General features: G+C 38.5%; 1 protein-coding gene across 1 annotated transcript in view; it reads left to right on the forward strand.

The window, feature by feature from the left end:
- The window catches only part of ARHGAP42 (Rho GTPase activating protein 42), a 256,582-nt gene that overhangs the window by 171,596 nt on the left and 64,940 nt on the right, over positions 1 to 20,046 (forward strand). The window contains exon 5 of the mRNA XM_053670414.1: positions 12,612 to 12,713. Within this exon, the coding sequence (XP_053526389.1) occupies positions 12,612 to 12,713 (102 nt within the window). The remainder of the gene's footprint in view (positions 1 to 12,611; positions 12,714 to 20,046) is intronic.

A 20,046-nucleotide genomic window follows, 5' to 3' on the forward strand; every position in this document is an offset into this window, starting at 1 on the left:
CCATGATAAATGCTGGGTTACATCACAGACAAAGCAGACAAAAGATGGTAATATGTGGGAAGAACTTCAGGTATGTTGGCATTACTAGAGTATAAAATATGAAGTTGTGGGCACTAGAGATGAGACCAAAGAGATATGGAAGGGGGCTGCATTGCCAAAGGCCTCGTTTGCTCTGCTGAGATGTTTGGACTCTCTTCTGTAGTTTGGGGAAGCCATTTCCACAGGGGAACATGACAGTAAGAACTCACTTTAGATTATTCCAGCTAAGGTATGGACAGTGAGCAGGGAGAAGAGCAACACCTGCAGGAAGACCAGATAGTTGTCAAGTAAAGTAGTTTGGCTGCGAGACCTCAAAGTCCTAAATTGTTTCAGTGAGTTTTGAAGCACAGAAGTGGAAAAAAGATTTGAAAAATATTTTGGAAAAAAAAAGTTTTGGATAGAACCTGTGGATGCGAGTGTTTCAGGGAAGGGAAGAGTGTGAGAGTGATGGGTTTCCCTATCTTAGTTCATAGAATATCCATAAAAATGTTGCTGGTTTTTTCCCACCTAGAAACCTCTGCCGCCCTGGGCACATGCTGTTCCTTCTCATGCCTAAATAAATAGTCTCCAAGTCATGTAAGATTTCATGAATCGGCACCTCTGTACTTACTTCTTCTTGTATGTTCTGAACTCAGGCTTCCGTCATCTTTTGCCTGTGCCTCCCCCCTCAGATCCTTCCCTCATTTTGTTTCCACATGAATCTCCATTAAAATAAGTCTGATTTTTCTCTGTTCTTCAACCTTCTTCCCGGTGAAAAGAATCTCTGAATGAACTAAACATACGATATAGGGCCTGGCGCCTTAAACTTTTCAGGATGCACAGAAATGTTATTCTTTGACAACTAAAATTTACCTCCCAAATTGCCTTTTTGCACTCAGAAAGAGTCTAACTAAAGTTTTGGTTCTGGCCCTTGTGTTTACATTGAAACAACTGATCGCTGCTGCCCAAATGAAGCATTTTGTTGTCTTTCTTTGTTTTGTTTCCTTCCCCGCTGGGCTGAGACGCCTCAAGTGATGGCAGCGTGGCTTCTTCATGCCCATGCCGCAGTGTTCAGAGTGTTCCGTATTCACTGAATGAAGAAACCAGGGCACTGGGGAGGAAAGGGTAGCCCTTCTTAGATCACCCCCAGAGAAAAGCACTACAGAAAACATATGTATTAAAATGCCCTGAACCAAACGTGCTGTGTAATAAGGGCAGCCGCCTGGGAAAACTGCAACACTCTGAGCGCCTGAAAGAGGGGCCTTTCACATTATTTATTGCAGAACCGGTATTGTTGGGGCAGAACTGGTGTCCTGGGAGCAGTCTGTCATTCAGAAAACAAATACAGTAAATCTTCACTGAACATCCTGGATAGGTTCTTCAAACTTCGAGAGAAAAACATACAAGGAAACCGATTTTACCATAGGCCAACTGATATACACAAGAATTAAGTTCCTACAGTGTCTTATCTGTGTTATAATGAAACGATGTTATTCAAGGACCTGCTGTACTTTGGGGACTCCTGATCTGTGTCACATTATAACCAATAGAGGTCTGCTTCTTGAATATTCTGTTTGCTAATTAATTAGTTAGATTACATTGATGCAAGTCCTAAAAAGTGGTGCTGTAGGTTTATCTCTAATTGATACTGTAAAAGCTACTGTTTTAGGACTGTGTTTAGAAAGTATGATAAAAAGAAGCCATCCTTATAAATACAAATTGAACTGAGTATTCATGGTATGTGTCTAAAACCAAATACAGTAGAAACTGACATTCATGAAAAAGGCCTTTTAAGTACCTCTAGAAAATCTTAAAATATCCAGTTCCTAGTCAGTCATTGTAATTCCCAAACACTGTCAAGTTACCGATTGATTTCTGTCTGCCCTTAAAACAGAAGTACATTTTACTTCTGGTTTTCCACATGCACCCTGTGACCGAGCTCTCGGAAGAAAAGATTCCTGGCTCACTCGGCCACATTCCTTAACTGTTATTACGTCATGTCTACTAACATAGTTAAGGTATACTGCGTAGTTAAAACAACTCTTCCCTCTGACTAACCTGAATATCTCAGATTCAGCCCATCTCCTTCTCCTATTTCCTCAAGTGGAGACGGAGAACAGGTGGGCACCATGTGACATCTTCGGCTTTACAATCAACTAAAAGAACTTGTACGTCATTTCTTTCCCCTCGGATTTCCCTCCCGGTGCTTATCATGTGTTCATCAGAATTTCTGGCGCGTTTGAATAACGTGATTTCCATGGAGAATCCAGGGATTACATGATGAGAAATGACAGAATTTTTAGTCATCCAATGCACCTCTTTAGATGAAGTTTTAGGCTGAGTGTGTTTATGGGGTTGAATTAGAACTTTTGAGTCTCAGGGTTTTACATTTCACCTTTGTTATTTATTCAGATGTTCCGCTTCTGTGGTTGAGGTTGTACTTGGTGATAGGGAAAGAGGCTATCTGACCTGTAAAAACGAAGAAACAGATAACTCCTGTCAGCCTTGGCATTAAAATGAACTTTCACATGAGCTTCTAGTGTCTTGTTGATAATATACAAAATAGGTTTAAGTTGGACCAAAAAATTTTTTTCAGTTTTTTGAAATAACCACGATTAATGTCCAAAAGGCCATACATAAGATGAAAGTGAGGAAAAACTTAGAATCACAAATGATTGGCAAACAACATAGATGGCTACTCTATTCAGTTTCATTAACTGAAATAAAATTAATGTATCTTTTTAATGAAATTTAACTACAATTGAAAAACCAGTGTTTGGGGGCATTAATTAAATCTGAAAATCACAATAGATATCTACATTGATTGGTGTGTTAATAGCTGGAAGAAAGAATAATACAAATTGTTAGTAATAATTAATTTTGAATTTTTGTGACCATAGAACTAAGCTTCTAAGAATTACTTTTAGCAATTCTTGTTGGTAAGTTCCCTGGTAAAGAGTAACCCTATTTCTTCAGCAGTGTACACACTTGATGGAAACATTTATTTTAGCTTCTCTCCATTATTCACTTTCATGACATGGTTGCTTTAAGTCTTCAAACTCCATTAGATTGTCAAAAAATATTTTTAAGTGTTCCTTGAAAAACAGCAAATCACTCCATGCCTACAACTGAAGCTCACATTTTACTAACCAAAGTCTGTTTTTCTCTGGTATTTGATAATATAAGAAAGAATTCAGCATTGCTTGAGAGTGACAGTTTTGAATTTTAGAATGGTTATGTAACAGTGGAACTAAGGGAGTTTTTTTTAGTTACCCACACTTCTCTTACATGATGAAGACATGTCTAGATGTATGCTGCCAAATCGTTTTTCAGGGTGATTCAGGATAATAGGGTTCAGTGGGAGCAGCCCTCCTTGGTTGGCGTAGTTACAAACATAGGCCGGACTTCAGTGACCTGCGGTCAAGGTGACACTCACAAGAGACAAGAGGATGACTCTAGACTATGCAGATGACGTTTCACAGGATTCCTCACCGTGTTTATGTGGTACAACAAAGGGCTCTTAATTCCAAAGCACAGTGATATGTAGCTATTTAAACTTCTGGTACAAACAACAGTGAATACCAAAATTCTAAGAAAAAGTATATTTTTCTGAAAGAAAATTAAGATTTGTTCCTAAATTTGTGGCCTAAGCCATGTAACTTGAAAGTAGCCAAGTGGCAGCATTACCACTGAGCCTCCACACTTCACTCCTACAGTGACAGTTTTCCTTGGCAGCAGCTATTGACACTTTCTCTCCTTATTTTGAGCTCTTCATTATTCACATCAGTTAATATGGGATTCTGAGAATGGGATCTCATCAGCTGGGTCTTAAGTCCCAAAGTTACGTAAGGCAAAGGTGCAGTAAGATAGTGGTAGCTGTCAGTGCAAGATAGATGTTTCTCATGATCCCCACCTTCTTAACTGTGTTAATATTGCTACCAGCAGGTTACCCTGTTGCATCAGGCTTGTCTACCACACCACCACACTGTCAGCCTGAGGTATTTCTCGTGGTGGGTGTACCTAGGAAAACCGTGTATGTATAGCAGTGCTGGAGATAACCTTATTTGTGCCCCACGTAGTCAGCTACTTCTTTGTACTCCACTTGCTTCCAGAATGTCCAAGCAGAAGTCATTGAATCCAACTGCTATATGACAGACAGATAAGGTGACTGTGGCCACAAAGTGCTTGAGTTTCCCAGGTAGTACAACTAGTGGTAAAACTCAGAGGGGTAGGTACGACTGTTTGACCATTGTTTATAGAATTGGCTAATTATAATTCATTCATTCAGCCTTTTTTATACATCTAGGCTTTTTTTTTTTTTTTAATGTGGGACGTACCATGTTAACGCCTAGCCTAGTCCAGGATTTCTCAGCCTCTGCACTGTTACCATGTTGGGCTGAATCACTCAGTCTAAATCACTGTCTATTTCTCTCTCTCTAGCACACATACACTCTTTCTGTCTTTATCATCTGTATCGTGGGGAGCCCTTCAGTCCGGTTGTGGAAATTAGAATTTAGAAAACCTGGAAGGGTACGTTTCCCCCTGGAACTGCAGTGGGGGTTACAGCAGCTTCTGGTCACAGTTGCACTGCTAGACTCTTGATGGAGCAGCACCGGGGTTCTGTCCTCTCCCACAGCTTCCAAGGGGCCAGGTGACAATCTGAAGTGCCAGAGAGTTTGTATCCCACGGAGTGAAGTTGGACCAACTCTTGGCAGATAAATCTTGCTTCCTGCTTGCTTAGCCAGGGAAAAGTCCTGAGGTGTGTTGGTTTTGTAAAACCTGAATGGAGATGTGTTACAATATCTGAGTGACTGGCTCTCTTTCCTCCTGCTTGTGTGGTCAGATCAATAATAAAGACCTGTATTTTCCTTTTTTCTTTGTCTGTCTGCCCATTTACCCTTCCTCTTGCATCCCAAAGGATCGTAAGCAAACTTCAGCAGGGAAGCCTTGCCTCAGGCTGGTTTCCAGGAAGTTTGGACTAAAGTATTATATTTAAATAATTCATAAAATTAATTTTCACTTGGTGTTGTGTTCACCCTAGGAGGTAAAGAAAAAATACCTCCTCTGTTTCAGTGAGATACTAGAGTGGTCATAAGCAGTCTCCGTCAAATGTCTTTTTTATCTGCAGTTTGTTCTGGGGACCAAAAAAAAACCAAAACCAAAAACAAAATACTCTGATATATTTCAAACTGGTTACTTTTCGAAATGGTTACTTTTTCTCCTACACCTGCAGGAAGCAGGAGGGGGTTTTCCTTTAATCTTCACTGTGCGAATTTAGTAGAGCTCCAGGAGGTCAAACTAACACAATTATTGGGGGCGGGGCTCTGTATGAGGGGTCCCCTGGAGATTTTTATCACTCAGATTTACCACACTCAGCCTCCTGGAATTCTCCGATGACAGCAGAGGTTTTCCTGCCCCAGTGCAGAGTCGCGAGGGGATTTCTGCTCCAGGAAGTTACGATTCTCTGCCTCTGCCTCGCTGGCTCTGTGACCTCAGTACTTTGACGGATCTTTGTTAATTTTTCAGTTTGTTCAGCTTTTACTTCTTGTAAGAACAGGGCAGCCAGAAACCAGAAAGTCCCCTCTATTCTCATTATTTCCTCTGGGCTCCTCACTCCTGCTCTTTTGTTACTGTTGTTTTGTTTTTAAGGGGAGGGAAGTTCAAATGCATTGCTGTAGTTTTAGTTTTCCCACTTCTTCAGGTGGCATTTTACTGTCCACGTACCTTGGGCTTCAAAACAAGGCAGTTGATTTTGGCTATCTACTTTGTCCGTGATAAATTCTGTGCTTTTATTCAGATTACTTTTCTTCTTTGCCACTACTTTATGTTTGTAAAATGGGGGTGATTATTCTTACCTTGTAGGGTTTGAGTGGAGAGATCTGGTAATACAAGATACTTTGTATCCACTTAAGTGAGGTTGGTTACCCTGCAGTCTTGGTTAGCCCAGGCAGCAGTACTAGTCACAAAATTGTTATTTAATAAAGGCTGGAATTAACGAAAGAACTCATAAAGAACTAATGTGTAGATAAGCTGTTAGTATACCCTTAGAAAACTTTCTTTTTTTCTGTAATTTAATTTCTGTTCTCTTCTTGGTATCCTTCCAAATTTTGTAGTTCTTTTCTCTCTATGTAGCTCAAGTCTTTAAGTAATTCCTGTTTTCCTCTCCCATTTTTGACTGAATTTAATTTTTATCGAAGACATATAGTTTAAAAAAACTCAATAGTATGAAGTGTTTATCAGCTATGAAGTAAGTTCACTCCCTACTCTCTCTCTCCCCTCCAGAGTTCTGCTCACCAGGCAACCACTTGTCTCTCCTGAAGCTGTTTCAGATTTCCCTCCAATTTGCTAAATAATGTGCTCGCTCTCATTTTTCTTTCTTCAATGTTAGGCATCATAAGTTAACTTGCCTTCTACAGAGCATGACTATCCAGCACCCTAACCACACCACAGCTACCACTTCTGTGTATAGTTCTCCTCCGGCTGCCCTCCAACTGTGCAGTTAAGTCACATCTTAAAAAATCAGTGGTCAGAGTTTACATCACGTAATTATTGTTCCTAGATGAGCCATGCTAAGTTCAGTGATTGCATTTTTTGCATGTTTGTTTTTCCTAGAGTTGATAATTGCCTTACTTTTAAATTTTTCATGAAATACTCTGTTCCCAATGCACAGATACAACTACAAACACATTTTAAAATGTTCAAACACACTAGATGTATTCTCCATTTTATTTTTATGTTTTTTGCAAGAGACATTCCTCCTGGAAATCTTATCTTAACTGGTTGCTCTGCAGTTGATAGGCTTACTAGTGCATCTGTTTTCATGAAAGTTTCAATTACACAGTAGGTGACCGACAGCCTGGGAATTCCCGTTGCCTCTTATAACCACTGTTTTCCTAGAACCCATGTCTCACTTTTTTGGGTTTATTTCTGCATTTTCGTGGAGCACCCCTCTCAGTATCTTCATGAGAAATAAGCACATAGCTGGTGAAACTTTTGAGACCCTCCATGTTTATACATATTTTTATTCTGTCCTCAATACAGATCGACAGTTTGACTGGATGTGGAAATCGGGGTTGGAAATGATTGTTCTTTAGAATATTGAAAACGCTGCACCTTTGTTTTATAACTTTCTGTGGATTTGTTGTAGATTCATTACTGTTTTGATTTCTGATGATTTGTATTTGACCTCTGCTTTTAGGTTTTCGTTTTTATTTATGGTTTTATAATAGTTTATATCTTTTGGGTGTTTTCTCATTGATTGTGCCTTGCACATATTTTGCCATTTGAATATGGAAAATATTTTCAATCAGTTCTGGAAATTCTAGTGTATTTTTTAGATAGTTCCTTCACTACATTTTCTTTTTTGGCAGTTCTGTTAGCCAGATGTTGGGCTTTCTGATTAATCTCCTAATTGTCTTATCTTTTTTTTTTAAAGATTTTATTTATTTATCTTTAGAGGGGAAGGGAAGGAGAGAAATATCAATGTGTGGTTGCCTTTCATGAATCCCCTGCTGGGAACTGGCCTGCAACCCAGGCATGTGCCCTGACGGGGAATCGAACTATGATCGTGTGGTTCGCAGGCCCGCACTCAATCCACTGAGCTACACTAGCCAGGGCATGTCTTATCTTTTTAAATCTGTTTTCTTCGTGTTTTATTAATTTACTCGTATCTCATTCACATTTTTCTCATATAACAACCATTCTTATGAGTTTAATGCGTATATTTTTGTTTTACATTCTCATAAAATTGGTATGTTTTTTGCATGGCTTTTTACCTTATATGAAGAATTTTCTGTTTTTTTATTTTCCACTCATAATTGTGTTTTAAGGTCCACCCACTTGTAATATTTCCTTTTGATTTCTGTATAGCACTCCACAGTACACATTCAGTTCATTTCATGTCACTAATGAACACCCTGGCCATCGTCTCCTGCCCCCAGATGCCTATCCTCCTTCCTGTCTCTCTGTGGACTTTTCTGCAAGGGTCTTTTTGGAAAGTACATGCAGAAGCTGGCCCTTAGGGCACACATTTTGCTACTCAGTAGTATAACATTTATCTTTAAAAAAGCGTCACCCTGCTGCAATCCCACCCATAGTACCCGAAGGGTCCTGTGTACACCTGCACTCAACACATAGTGTGATTCAGCCTTCGAACTCTTGCCAGTATCTGATAGAGGTGATGTGATATCTTAATATTTAATTTGCTTTTCTGTTACTACTTATGAGTTTGAAGGACTCTTTATATATCTGTTACCCTTTTGGCTTTCCTTGTCTGTATTATTCCTGCATATCCTTCACACATATTTCTCTTCATTTTTTTGTCTCTCTAGTTTGTAGGAGATCCTTATAAAGGCAAATGTGAAACCTTTGGTTCTTATGAATCTGATCACCTGGCGGTGGGAGTGGGACAGAGCTGGTGAATTATGCTGGTGCAACTAACCTAACCCTGGAAAGAGCTCTTTTGTAACATCTGTTTTTCAGCAGATTGAGGAAGAGGGACACAGGGAAATGGGTTGGGGAGACCGGGATGGTTGGATGCAGTCACCCTCAGGGTGACATTGCTGTGTAAGCTATACCGAGATTCTCAACAACTTGGGTTTCCAGATACCAAGAATCTCTTGGGCCTCAGGGCACTCAATAGAGTGTGTGTTTGGAATATGCCAGCATCTGGCCCTTCTGGACCTCAGAGGTGGTGATATTGCTGTGGCCACCGTTCTAGGCAGTGAGAAAACCCCACCATCAGAAGAGGAAGAAGTCTAGCCAGGACTGGTGTGGTCAGGGCTATGTCACATCCTCTCAATACCCTCCGCAGTGCCGACTTACAAGAATTCCAGATGTTTTTGAGATAGAAATTTAGCTCTTGGTATTTATTACTCGTTATATTCCTCTTTCTACTACTGTGCAGTCTCTTGAAAGATATTTTAAAATATGCACATAATGCTTATTTAGCTATTGGTTACCCCAAACACGATGACATATTTGCATGGGAAATTTTGCAATATCCTGTGTGGCAGTTACAATCATGGGATTGTCTTAATATTCTGATGCAGAAATCCATTTTTCAAAGAAATATAGAAAATATTTTTCACTTTATTTCAGAAATTTACAGCAATGGTAATGTTGAAACAAAAGCTGCTAAGGCAGTTGTTTAAACAAAACTCTGCATTCGTCTTTTATAGAAAAATGCATTGGATAACCCTGAGAAGATCTATTTGTGCTTTTCTAAATGTTGTGGTTGAGTCTATTCTTTATCTTTGGTACCCTCTTGTGGTCAGTGGGAGGCATTGGTTGGGTCTTGTTTTTAACAACTATGTACAATTTAATGTGTTTATTTTCATGATATTCCTACAGTTATAACTGTAGGAATAAATGTTTTGCCTAAGAGTAAAACCGACACTAGGAATTTGTGCTGTGACGACCGCCTCCTATTCCTCACTTCAGTGTGTGGAAGGAAGTTGCGAGGTGACCGTGGTTGCTAAGCTCGGAAGCTCAGTGGAGCTCTGATCACTGTGCTGAGAACAGATGCAGTGCGGTTTGGAAAACGCTGTAGACTCAGAGCTTGTCTTACACTTTCTCCCACTCTAATCAGGTTTGGGGGCTCATTTGCCCTTTTCAATGAACTGTTTTTACATGTTTGATTGTATGCACATGAACACACATACATACATATATGTCTTCATTTTTAATGATTACCTAATTCAAATGCACTCACTCTTGATTGATAGAAAATGTGTCATTGTAATGTAGTATTTTATGAATCATGCCATGACAATAAGAAGACAGTGATTGTGCACAGCATTTAGTAAAGATTCCTATTTCTTCCTTTCTCTGAGGCAGTGGTTTGAGAGAAAATTCTTAGCGTGATATCCACAAGTAAATGGAGACAAGAGGTGGATGTATGCTGTTGAGTTACTGAGTCCAAATAGGCCTGGCTTACGTGCACAGTAAATCATGGCTTTTTAGGGGAGGTGTGAATTGCAAGAAGTGTGTGTGTTTTCAGGAACCAGCTCTCCTAGATTATGGTTGTCCTTCATGTGGCCCACTCCTCCAACTCAGCTCCTTAATTTTATGCTAGAGTTGAGTATGTCTTTGTTGCCTACGGCACTGGAACCTTTGCGTAGATCCTTCTGTGCTGGCCCCACGGTGCAAAGGGCCTGGGTTTGAATGACAGTCCAGGAAGTGCTTCTGGGAATCATTTTTGTGTTGCCAGGAACGCTGATGTTGGGCCCTGAGTTCACATTTCCCCCAATGCCATCCAGCACTGACTGAGAACAAAGATGTGAGTGTAGTCACCACAGCTGTGTCCTCCTCTCCTTCCGCCAATTCCTTCTTCTCTGCACAGTGGGAAATGTTAAGCGCCCACCGTGAGATGAAGGTGATTCACTTTTATGTGCTGTACGGTAATGCACATGGTTGCCCCCACAAGAGTATGTGCCATTGGATTTGAGCTAAGGCCGTTTGTGCAGAATTGTCCCTTGTAACATGGACATTGGCTTTTTGAACAAATGAAATATCAATGAGGGACTATGGTGGGCAGTGTTGGGAGAGGAAGAATCTTATTTTTTCATTAACTATTTATTGAGCACTCGCTGAGAAATTCAGTTTTAAGGAGGAGAGGGCATACATAACTTTCTCTGCTACAATGTACAATAAAACACTAACAGAGTAAGAAACCCATATGTAAAACTGTGTCAGCATTCACAAGGGAGAGAGAGTTGGTGGGGACTTGTGTGAATGAGCTCAATTTGAGCAGGATGCTAAACTTGAGTATGTTGAAATTGGAAGAAATGAGAGCATTTATGTCAAAGGGAAGTGGCCTGGAGAGAATTAAGCAAAGAATAGGAGGTCAAAGGGGCTGGTGAGATTTTGGAGGGGTGAGTTGTGACCGAAATGCCAGTTTAAGAGTAACGTCACTGAACAGAAGATGAAAGGTTCAGGCCAGGTGTGTTCCAGAAGTGGAGAGGTCAAGCTCCTGCCATCCCGAGGTTTCTGCTTCCTCCCTTCCTTTTGGGTCTGCGTATTGTGTTGTGTGAGTTCCTCAACGGCCCTTTTTTGGATTTATTTTTCAATTGTCTTTCTCCTAGTAGGACCACATTTTCTCCTTAGGTAGTGGAAATCCTTTGAGGGTTTTGACTTTTCCCCCTCATTTACAGGTTGTAAAGTGCAAGCATGTCAGTTCTTCTTAAGTGGTCTAAAAAGTGAGTAGAATTTTTACAGCAGAAGTCTGCTTGCTCTTTACATTCAGTGCAGTTTTTCCAATTAGCTTTCTATAGTCCTTTATAAGGAACTAGCTCATCCTGAATTCCTGCAAATGTAATTGAGGTATCAAGTTCATCAGGATAGAATTACCTGGATATATTAACCTGGATCTGATGACCTCAGAATAGTGGGAAAGATAGACCAGAGTTCTGCTTGTCTTTCCCTCCCATCTTCCCTTCCATGCCCCATCTGTCCATTCTTCAGTCTTTCCATCCAGCCAGCCATCTATCCATCCATTGTTTTTAATTAACTTCTTCCAAATATTTATGTACATAACAAAGCAAAACATTATGCATAATCATAGAGCTTATTTTTTTAGTTATTTTTTAATTACAGTTGACATACAAGTGTATATTAGTTGAAGGTGTACAACATTGTAAAGCTTGTTAAAAATAACAGTGCATGAATCTCTGGATGGGAGGAATAGAAACCTGCGTTTTGAATAGGCTTAAAAATACTTGACTCTGATTATACTGGTTCAGAGGTTGTCCTTCCAGAAACACTGAAATAAAAGCAAAAAATAGTACTACTTTGGCCAGTGAAATTTGATTGTGGTTACCTAATATTTAGTTTATATGGACTCATAAATGGAAAAAACATACATATTTATGGTTGCAGAAGATTATATGCCCAAGCATGTCCTGTTCCTTTTAGATTTTATTCCATTTGCATGTCTGAAGAAGCATGTGATAGGATGAAAGGTATATTCTTCTCATCCACAAAAGACTGTGCTGGTTACAACTAACCCTTCAAAACCAAAACATAATCTTAGGGGTGAGCAAAGGTCAGTTAATACTTATGTTGACTACATGATACAGTTTTTACCAGTACTTTTGATTTGAGTTTAAACTGTCTGATTTAATGATTTTATGCTTTTAAAAGTCTGTTGTCCTCCCTGTCAAGAATGAGTTGTTTTGAATGATCAAGTGTCTTTTGTGTCTGGAAATTACGATTTCTTGAAAAGACTCTGTGCCAGCGGTTCTGTAAAGTAGTTACATGTTATCTCATCTGAATCACCACAAGGCCAAAAGGAGACATTTTCTCTTGGTCTAAATGGACTAGATCAGCGTCTGTCATTGAGAACCAATTATAAAGACTCTACTGTAGCCAGTCTAGCTCCTTCTATGCAATAGTTCCATGAGCTTCTTTAAGAGAGCGTATATTGAAATGACTTGTGTTTCATGTCCTTCTTTCTAATCTGCTTCATACAGCTTTGCACATACAAGTTGGAGCTCACTAAATCTTAAATAATTTTCTTTGATTTTTGATGGGAATGGTGAAAATCTTCCATGAGGCTCTAATTAGAATGTTTTGTTGTTATTGTTATCTCCTAGGATGGAAAGAAGAAGTTTGACAAGGAGAGTGAAAAATATTATTCTATTCTTGACAAACATTTAAATTTGTCTGCAAAGAAAAAGGAGTCTCATCTGCAAGAGGTAAGCTTTTCCAATTGGAATGTGGAGAGGGTATTAATTAGCATTAAGTCATGTGAAGTTCAAATTTCCAAAGGTAGAAGTATCTCAGAATCTGCTCCTCATTAATAAACAAAAAAGAAAGGGAAAAGGAGAGGAAGACAGGGGAAGGGAGAAAGAAGAAGGACAATACTTAAGTTAATTGAGCATTTACTATGGACAGGCACGGTGCTGAACATTTTAAGTGCCTTATGACATTTAATACTAGCAGTTCCAATGAATGATTAGTATTTCCTTCAACAATGAGAAAGAACAAAGTGAAACTTTTCATTTTCTTCTATTGGACATATTTTAAACAATAGGACCTATCAAATTTATTTTACAGCTTTTATGTTAAGTTGAAAATATGTTTTTAAGGCATTGGGTTAGCACTAGAAGAAAAAAGGTATACAATGAACACATCTTAAAATGTCAAGTATTTTACATCAGTTTTCTTAAAGAACAAGGCAACAAGTATTCCACTAACATATGCATATAAGCAGTTCAATTCTTCCTTCTTTTTGAAATATCTGTCCTTTTCATTGGTAGTGTTTAAATTATAAGGAAAATTTTGTAGTCCTTTTACTAAGGAATAATGGAGTTCTAGTTCCAGTGATGAGAATATGTCTTTTTAAAAATGGACTGTTTTGTCATTTTCACCCTAAAAGCAAAAATATCTTAACACTCCACCCACACTTTTCTCCAAATCTACCGTGGTTGTCTCAGAGCTGCAAGGTGGGAGTTACTTGTTTCACCCTGGGGTCATCACTGCTCTCCAGACCTTGCTAGGGGACCCTGTGCAATGCTGAGTCTCCTTTAGTCTCTTTCTTTCTCCTCTCTCTGTACTTGTAGGTATCACAGTCCCAAACCTGTTTTAAATGCCTCATCCTTCCCTGGCTGGTGTGGCTCAGTGGATTGAGTGCTGGCCTGCAAACCAAAGGGTTGCTGGTTTGATTCCCAGTCAGGGCTCATGCCTGAGTTGTGGGCCAGGTCTCCAGTTGGGGGTGCACAAGAGACAACCACACATTGATGTTTCTCTCCCTCCCTCCCTCCCTCCCTCCCTCCCCGTCTCTAAAAACAAATAAATAAAATCTTTAAAAATTTTTTAAAAACTGCCCGACCCGGCAAGGTGAATTAGCTGCTTTTCCAATTCAACTCGGTCATCTGTTCTCTGTATTCTTTCTCTTATTTCTTTTACCTTCACACTCAGCCACAGGGCTGCTGCAGGATGAGTTAGAGAATGGGCAGAGTTCCACTGCATCAAAAGCCATGAGAGGGTTACTTTTTGGCTCTGATTCCTTTTTTCTACATTCTCCTATTGTCAGTGAAGAAATTGAATTCCTTCATGTAAATATATTTAATAGTGGGAAGTGTTCTTTAAACATGAGTTCATTATAACATATTTTGTTATTAATGCCTGCTATTAAAACAGGGTAATTGAATGTATAGTTCTTTGCCTATAAAAAGGTTTTGTGATTAAAGTGAAATGGGAAAAAAATCTATCACTAAGGAAAAATAATATTTTTAATTTTCAAGGGCATACTTAATCTTATGAATTACTATGCTGCGATTTAATTTTGTGTTGACGTGTTCCATACAACTACCACTACTGCTCCTCCTCCTCTTCTCCTCTTTTTTCCTTTCCTGACTCTTTATGTTTCGGTTATATTAACCTTCAGTCTTGCTCAAATTAAGCCAAGACTGGGCATACTTCGAGAGCTTTGCACTTACCATTTGTTCTACCTGGAGAGGTGTTCGTATACCTGCATCATTTTATCATCAGTTCCTTCTCTCTTTTTAAAATTTTATCCCACAGGCCCTGCCTCCTGACTCTGGCAGCCACCAGCCTGTTCTCTTCATCTCTGAGTATTTATTCACTTACTTACTTACTTGTTTTTAGGTTCCACATATAAGAGAGATCATATGGTATTTGTCTTTCTTTATCTGACTTTGCATTTATCATAATACCCTCAGGGTCTCTCCAGGTTTTCAAAATGGGCAAGATTTTATACTTTTTTTGGCTGAAAAGTATTCCATATATATAACAATATGTAATATAATTTTAGGTATGTCATAATTTATTTAATTATCCATCCAGCTATGGACATTTAATTTGTCATAATCCAAAAATTTTTCAAAGATCCTCTTTTGTTTTAAATCCTCACCCAAGATATTTAAATCTATTTTGTTAGAGAGAGAGGAAGGGGGGAGAAACAAAAACATTCAGGATGCCTCGACAGCCGCCAACCGATGCTTCTATTTTATTGTTTTCTTCAGATAAATACCTAGAAGTAAAATTTGCTGGATCACATGGTAGTTCTATTTTTAATTTTTTGAGGAACTTCCATACCGTTTTTCATAGTGGCTGCACAAATTTACATTGTTACCAACACTTGTTATCTCTTGTCTTTTTGATGAGAGTCATTCTAACAGGTGTGAAGTGATATCTCATTGTGGTTTTGACTTGCATTTCCTCGATAATTAATGATGTTGAGGGTCTTTTCATGTACCTGTTGGCCATCTGTATGTTTTCTTCGGTAGAACGTCTATTCAGACCTTCTCTGCATTTTCAATATGATTGTTTGTTTTTTGCTACTGAGTTGTATCGGATCTTTATGTTTTAAATATTAGCCCCTTCTTTATCAGATAAATGATTTTCAAATATTTTCTTCCATTCAATATGTCGCTTTTTCATTTTGTTGGTGGTTTCCTGTGCTATGTAAAAGCTTTTTAGTTTGATATAGTCCCATTTGTTTATTTTTGCTATTGCTTTTGCTTTTGGTTTGAGATTCAGAAAATCATTGCCAAGACCTGTGTTAAGGAGCTTATCACCTACATTTTCTTCCAGGCATTTTATGGCTTCAGGTCTTATGTTGACGTCTTTAATCCATTTTACTTTTTGTTGTGATATAAGATAGTGGTAGAGTGTAATTATTTTTTTAAATCTGGATGTTCATTTTTTCTAGTATAATTTATTGAAGACACTGTTCTTTCCCCATTATATATTCTTGGCTCCTTTGGTATAAATTTATTAATCATTTAGACATAGGTTTATTTATGAGCTCTCTATTTTGTTCCATTGGTCTATTTGTCTGTTTTTAGTGCCAATGCCATACTTTTTATATACTATAGCTTTGTCACATAGTTCAAAATCTGGAGGCATGATACCACTAGCTTTGTTCTTTCTCAAGATTGCTTTGGCTATCTGGAATTTTTTGGTGTGTGTACCTCCATACAAATTTAGTGTTATATTCACCTATTCTAAACTTCTTAAATGCTCACATTTCTCTAAATATTGCACTAGAATAAACCTAAGAGAGAATGCAGTATGTAGATAAAGTCATGTATACAAAGGCTTCTGTAATTTCTACCTGTGCACCATATGCTGTGGCAGGTGCCATGGCCAGGTACTATTATAAAAATTGGCTGCCACGGAATCCACTGTGGTTTTTACAGTTTCTAAAGGACTATAAGTTCACGAGGTTCTTGGTGACTATGGACAAGACATTGCTTAAATCATCTAGCAAGTACTAACTTGATCAATTTTATTATCCTCTAGAGGATATACTTTAATTTTCCCTGACAACCTAGTTAAATATTTAATACTTTGCTTGTTAGTGACCCTCAGATCCTTAGGCTGTGGTAGGATGGAATATCCATTCTGGTTCTGTATTTAGTTGGAGGCTGGAAAAACCTGTAACATGGTTAATACAACCTCCACTTGCCCCACCTTGCCCCATTCCACACACTCACACACACTCACACACACTGACACTCACACACACTCACACATCGTTTCCAGGAGACACAGCCCCCAACACAGCCCAGTTGTACCACAGCAGTGCCTCAGAATACATAATGTCGATAAGGGGAAATATGGCTTGGGTCTTTTGTTTTCTCTATACTTCCGGCAATCAGATCTCTCATAGGGAGATGCTGCCACACCTCGTCTGTCGTTTTGTAACATGACATTAAAAGTCATCTGTTTCTTCCCAGAGCATCCCTCGTCCTTTTGTCAGCACCAAATGTACTTTAAGTTGCTCTCAAAAAGACCCCTATGTGCCTTCTCATCTGAATCCTTGATCATTTCTGTCATGGAAAATAAGTGGCTGCCCATTTCCAGGACTGAATGAGGGGTCACCTTGTTGGTACAGCTCCAGGACCATCAGTCAGATGGATTGTGGCGATAAACAGACTTGTCAAAATTGTAGGCTTTACAGTAGTACATGGAGAGAAGTAACACTTAATATGGGAGTGGGTGATTTCTTTCTAAGCACAACATAAAAGGAAGAGATCCTGAAGGAAATGTAGGAAGACCAGAATGCATACAAAAATGTCTATGTTATAAGACATTAAATCAAATTAAAAGGCAAAGTGTTAGGGAATTTATATAGCATAGGATTTAGGATTACCATCACTCATACATAAGACTCATCCACAAATCAGTGTGAAAAAGTTGGTCTTCAGTTGAAAAAATGGGCTAAGAGTATGAATTGGCATTTCATCAAAGAGGAAATATAAACCATAGTGAATATTCTATTTCAGTGTCACGTGATTTAAAATACAATGTAAATTAGTAATAACGGCAGAATGTTAGTTTAATTCATTAAAAGATACCCACCATTAGTATGGAAAATACTAATGTTTCTCTGGTAGAAACAAAATCAATCATTCTTGAGGTGAATTTGATGACATTTTTCAACAAATTTTTAATGCAAAAGATAGTTGAAATTATTTTTATTAACAGGAATTTACCCAAGAGAAATGGTCAGCAATGCACATAAAAATAAATGGTGTAAATCTCTTGAGGCAAGACAACTCTTGCAATGCTCAAATTTAGAAACACTTGAAATGGCACAAAAGAATAATTGAGGTAAATACACATATATAGCTTGATGGAAAATGAAATATGATATTGCTATATAAGATTTTATTTGGAAAATCATTTAAAGACATGAAATATTTATTAGCTTAAGTGGAAAAAAGCAGTTTAAACTAGATTGTATATACAGTGTTATTCAGGTTTGTTTAAAGTAACTTTTTACACATCAAAATATTAACAGTGGGAATAAAAATTCTTATTATCTTTGTGTTTCTCTTTATGGTAATAAGTAATGTATAAACATAATAATGAATATGTAATATTATTTCTTTTTAAAAATATTTACTTATTTTTAGAGAGTGGGAAGGGAGGAGGAAAGAGAGGGAGAAAAACATCAATGTGTGGTTGCTTCTCATACGTCCCCCACTGGGGACCTGGCCTGCAACCCAGCATGTGCCCTGACTGGGAATCGAACTGGCAACCCTTTGGTTCTCAGCCCACACTCTATCCACTGAGCTATACCAGCCAGGGCTGAATATGTAATATTTTTATAATTAGGAGAAAGGAAATTCTTTTAGAAACTCAGATTTTGGGTTTCCACGTGTCACTAAATATACTTTGAACAGGTTCCTCTCATTTCTACCTCCTAAAAGAAGGAAATCCCTTAGTTTCTACTTCTTATCCTTAAGTTTGTGTCCCCGACATCTCTTCTATTTTCATACAGTCCATAACGTCCTGCTGAACGTCTCTCCGGTTATGATTTCATCTTGCCGACCACGTTTCCGTGCCCTGGACTTGACCACGTCTTAGTGACACACTGAACTCTCACACATTACCATTTACTCCTACTTCTCATTTCTTTGATTATGTTAAATTAAGACTGGTATTTTTCATATCAAAATTGCCTTTGACTTTCCCCCTTGTTTCTCACATCCTTAAGCTTCACTTTCTTGCAGAGATAGACCAAACATCTTCAACCTTGCTAAAGAAGAGGTCTCTTTATGTTCACATGCACCCAGCCACTCCACTGAATCAGTATATTCTACAGCTCCCTCCTGTTAGTCTTCTTGAAATTCTGGTTTACTCTCATCAATACCTTCCTCAAGCTTTTGCAGTGTCTGTAGAGTGAAATTTACACTCATTCTTTCTGTGCTGCCTTGACTCTCATCTCTGACTGTTTCAGACAGAACCTTTTGATCTGCCAGTCGTGCCTTGTTTGGACTCTGTTTGGTCCCTCAGACTTCTTGCAGCTCCATCTGCTCTAAACCTTCCCCTTCTTCAGTCCGGCTTAAATCTTTTTCTCCTCTGGGACTGGAGGTTTTTTCTGTCTTTTGAACTGAGATAGCTTATTGTAGGTGAGGAATAATTTAGGTTTCTGCAGAACTATCTAGTTTTCTTCTGTAATGAACTTGGTTTCTTACTAGGATGACTTTACAGAGTCCCCTTTGCCATGTAAACAACAGTTTATACCTGTTGTTCTGGCATAATTATCCCTGGTGCTCTGTTTCAGTTTGAAAAGTTTAGTCAGTAAATTATATGGTTACTTTACGTACCCAGTTCAAAATATAGAGCAGCGGTTGCCATTGGGTACATAAGCAACTGCCTGTTAGTGAACAACACACTCCATGAGTTTAAGTACTAACGGGCTTCATCCTATGTAAAGAATGCCTTTCAAAAATATCGTCTACCGAAAATAAATTAAGCTCTTGTAGTCTTTAAGCACTCTACATTTTAGATGACCTTTTTAAAGCATTTTTTTATTGATTATGCTATTACAGTTTTTCAAATTTTTTCCCTTTATCCCCTCTCCATCCTGCCCACCAGCCCTCCCGCATCCTCCCCCGCTTAGTTCATGTCCATGGTTGTACATATAAGTTCTTTAAGTTGTCTGTTTCGTAGACCATTTTTTATCTCTCCTCCTCTATTTTACGCCTACTAGTTACGCTTCTTCTTCCCTTGTACCTTTCCCCCCAAGTCTCCCCTTCTCCTTCCCCACTGACCTCCCTCTGTGCGATGTACATTTGTCTGGTTCTGTTCCTATTCTAGTTGTTTGCTTGGTTTTTGTTTTCATTGTTTTTCTTTTCTTTTAGTTTCATTTGTTGATAGTTGTGAGTTTGTTGTCATTTTATTGTTCATATTTTTTATCTTCTTTTTTTTTTTAGATAAGTCCCTTTAATGTTTCATATAACAAGGGCTTAATGATGATGAACTCCTTTAACTTGACCTTATCTGGGAAGCACTGTATCTGCCCTTCCATTCTAAATGATAGCTTTGCTGGATAGAGTAACCTTGGGTGTAGGTCCTTCCCTTTCATGACTTGGAATACTTCTTTCCAGCCCCTTCTTGCCTGCAAGGTTTCTTTTGTGAAATCAGCTGATATTTGTATGGGCACTCCTTTGTAGGTAACTGTCTCCTTTTCCCTTGCTGCTTTTAAAATTCTCTCCTTATCTTTAATCTTGGGTGATGCAATTATGATGTGCCTTGGTGTGTGCTTCC

This window comes from Artibeus jamaicensis, unplaced genomic scaffold (genome assembly GCF_021234435.1).
Source record: "Artibeus jamaicensis isolate MK-2021 breed Jamaican fruit bat unplaced genomic scaffold, CSHL_Jam_final contig_585, whole genome shotgun sequence".
In the NCBI taxonomy this organism is placed as follows: Eukaryota; Metazoa; Chordata; class Mammalia; order Chiroptera; family Phyllostomidae; genus Artibeus; species Artibeus jamaicensis.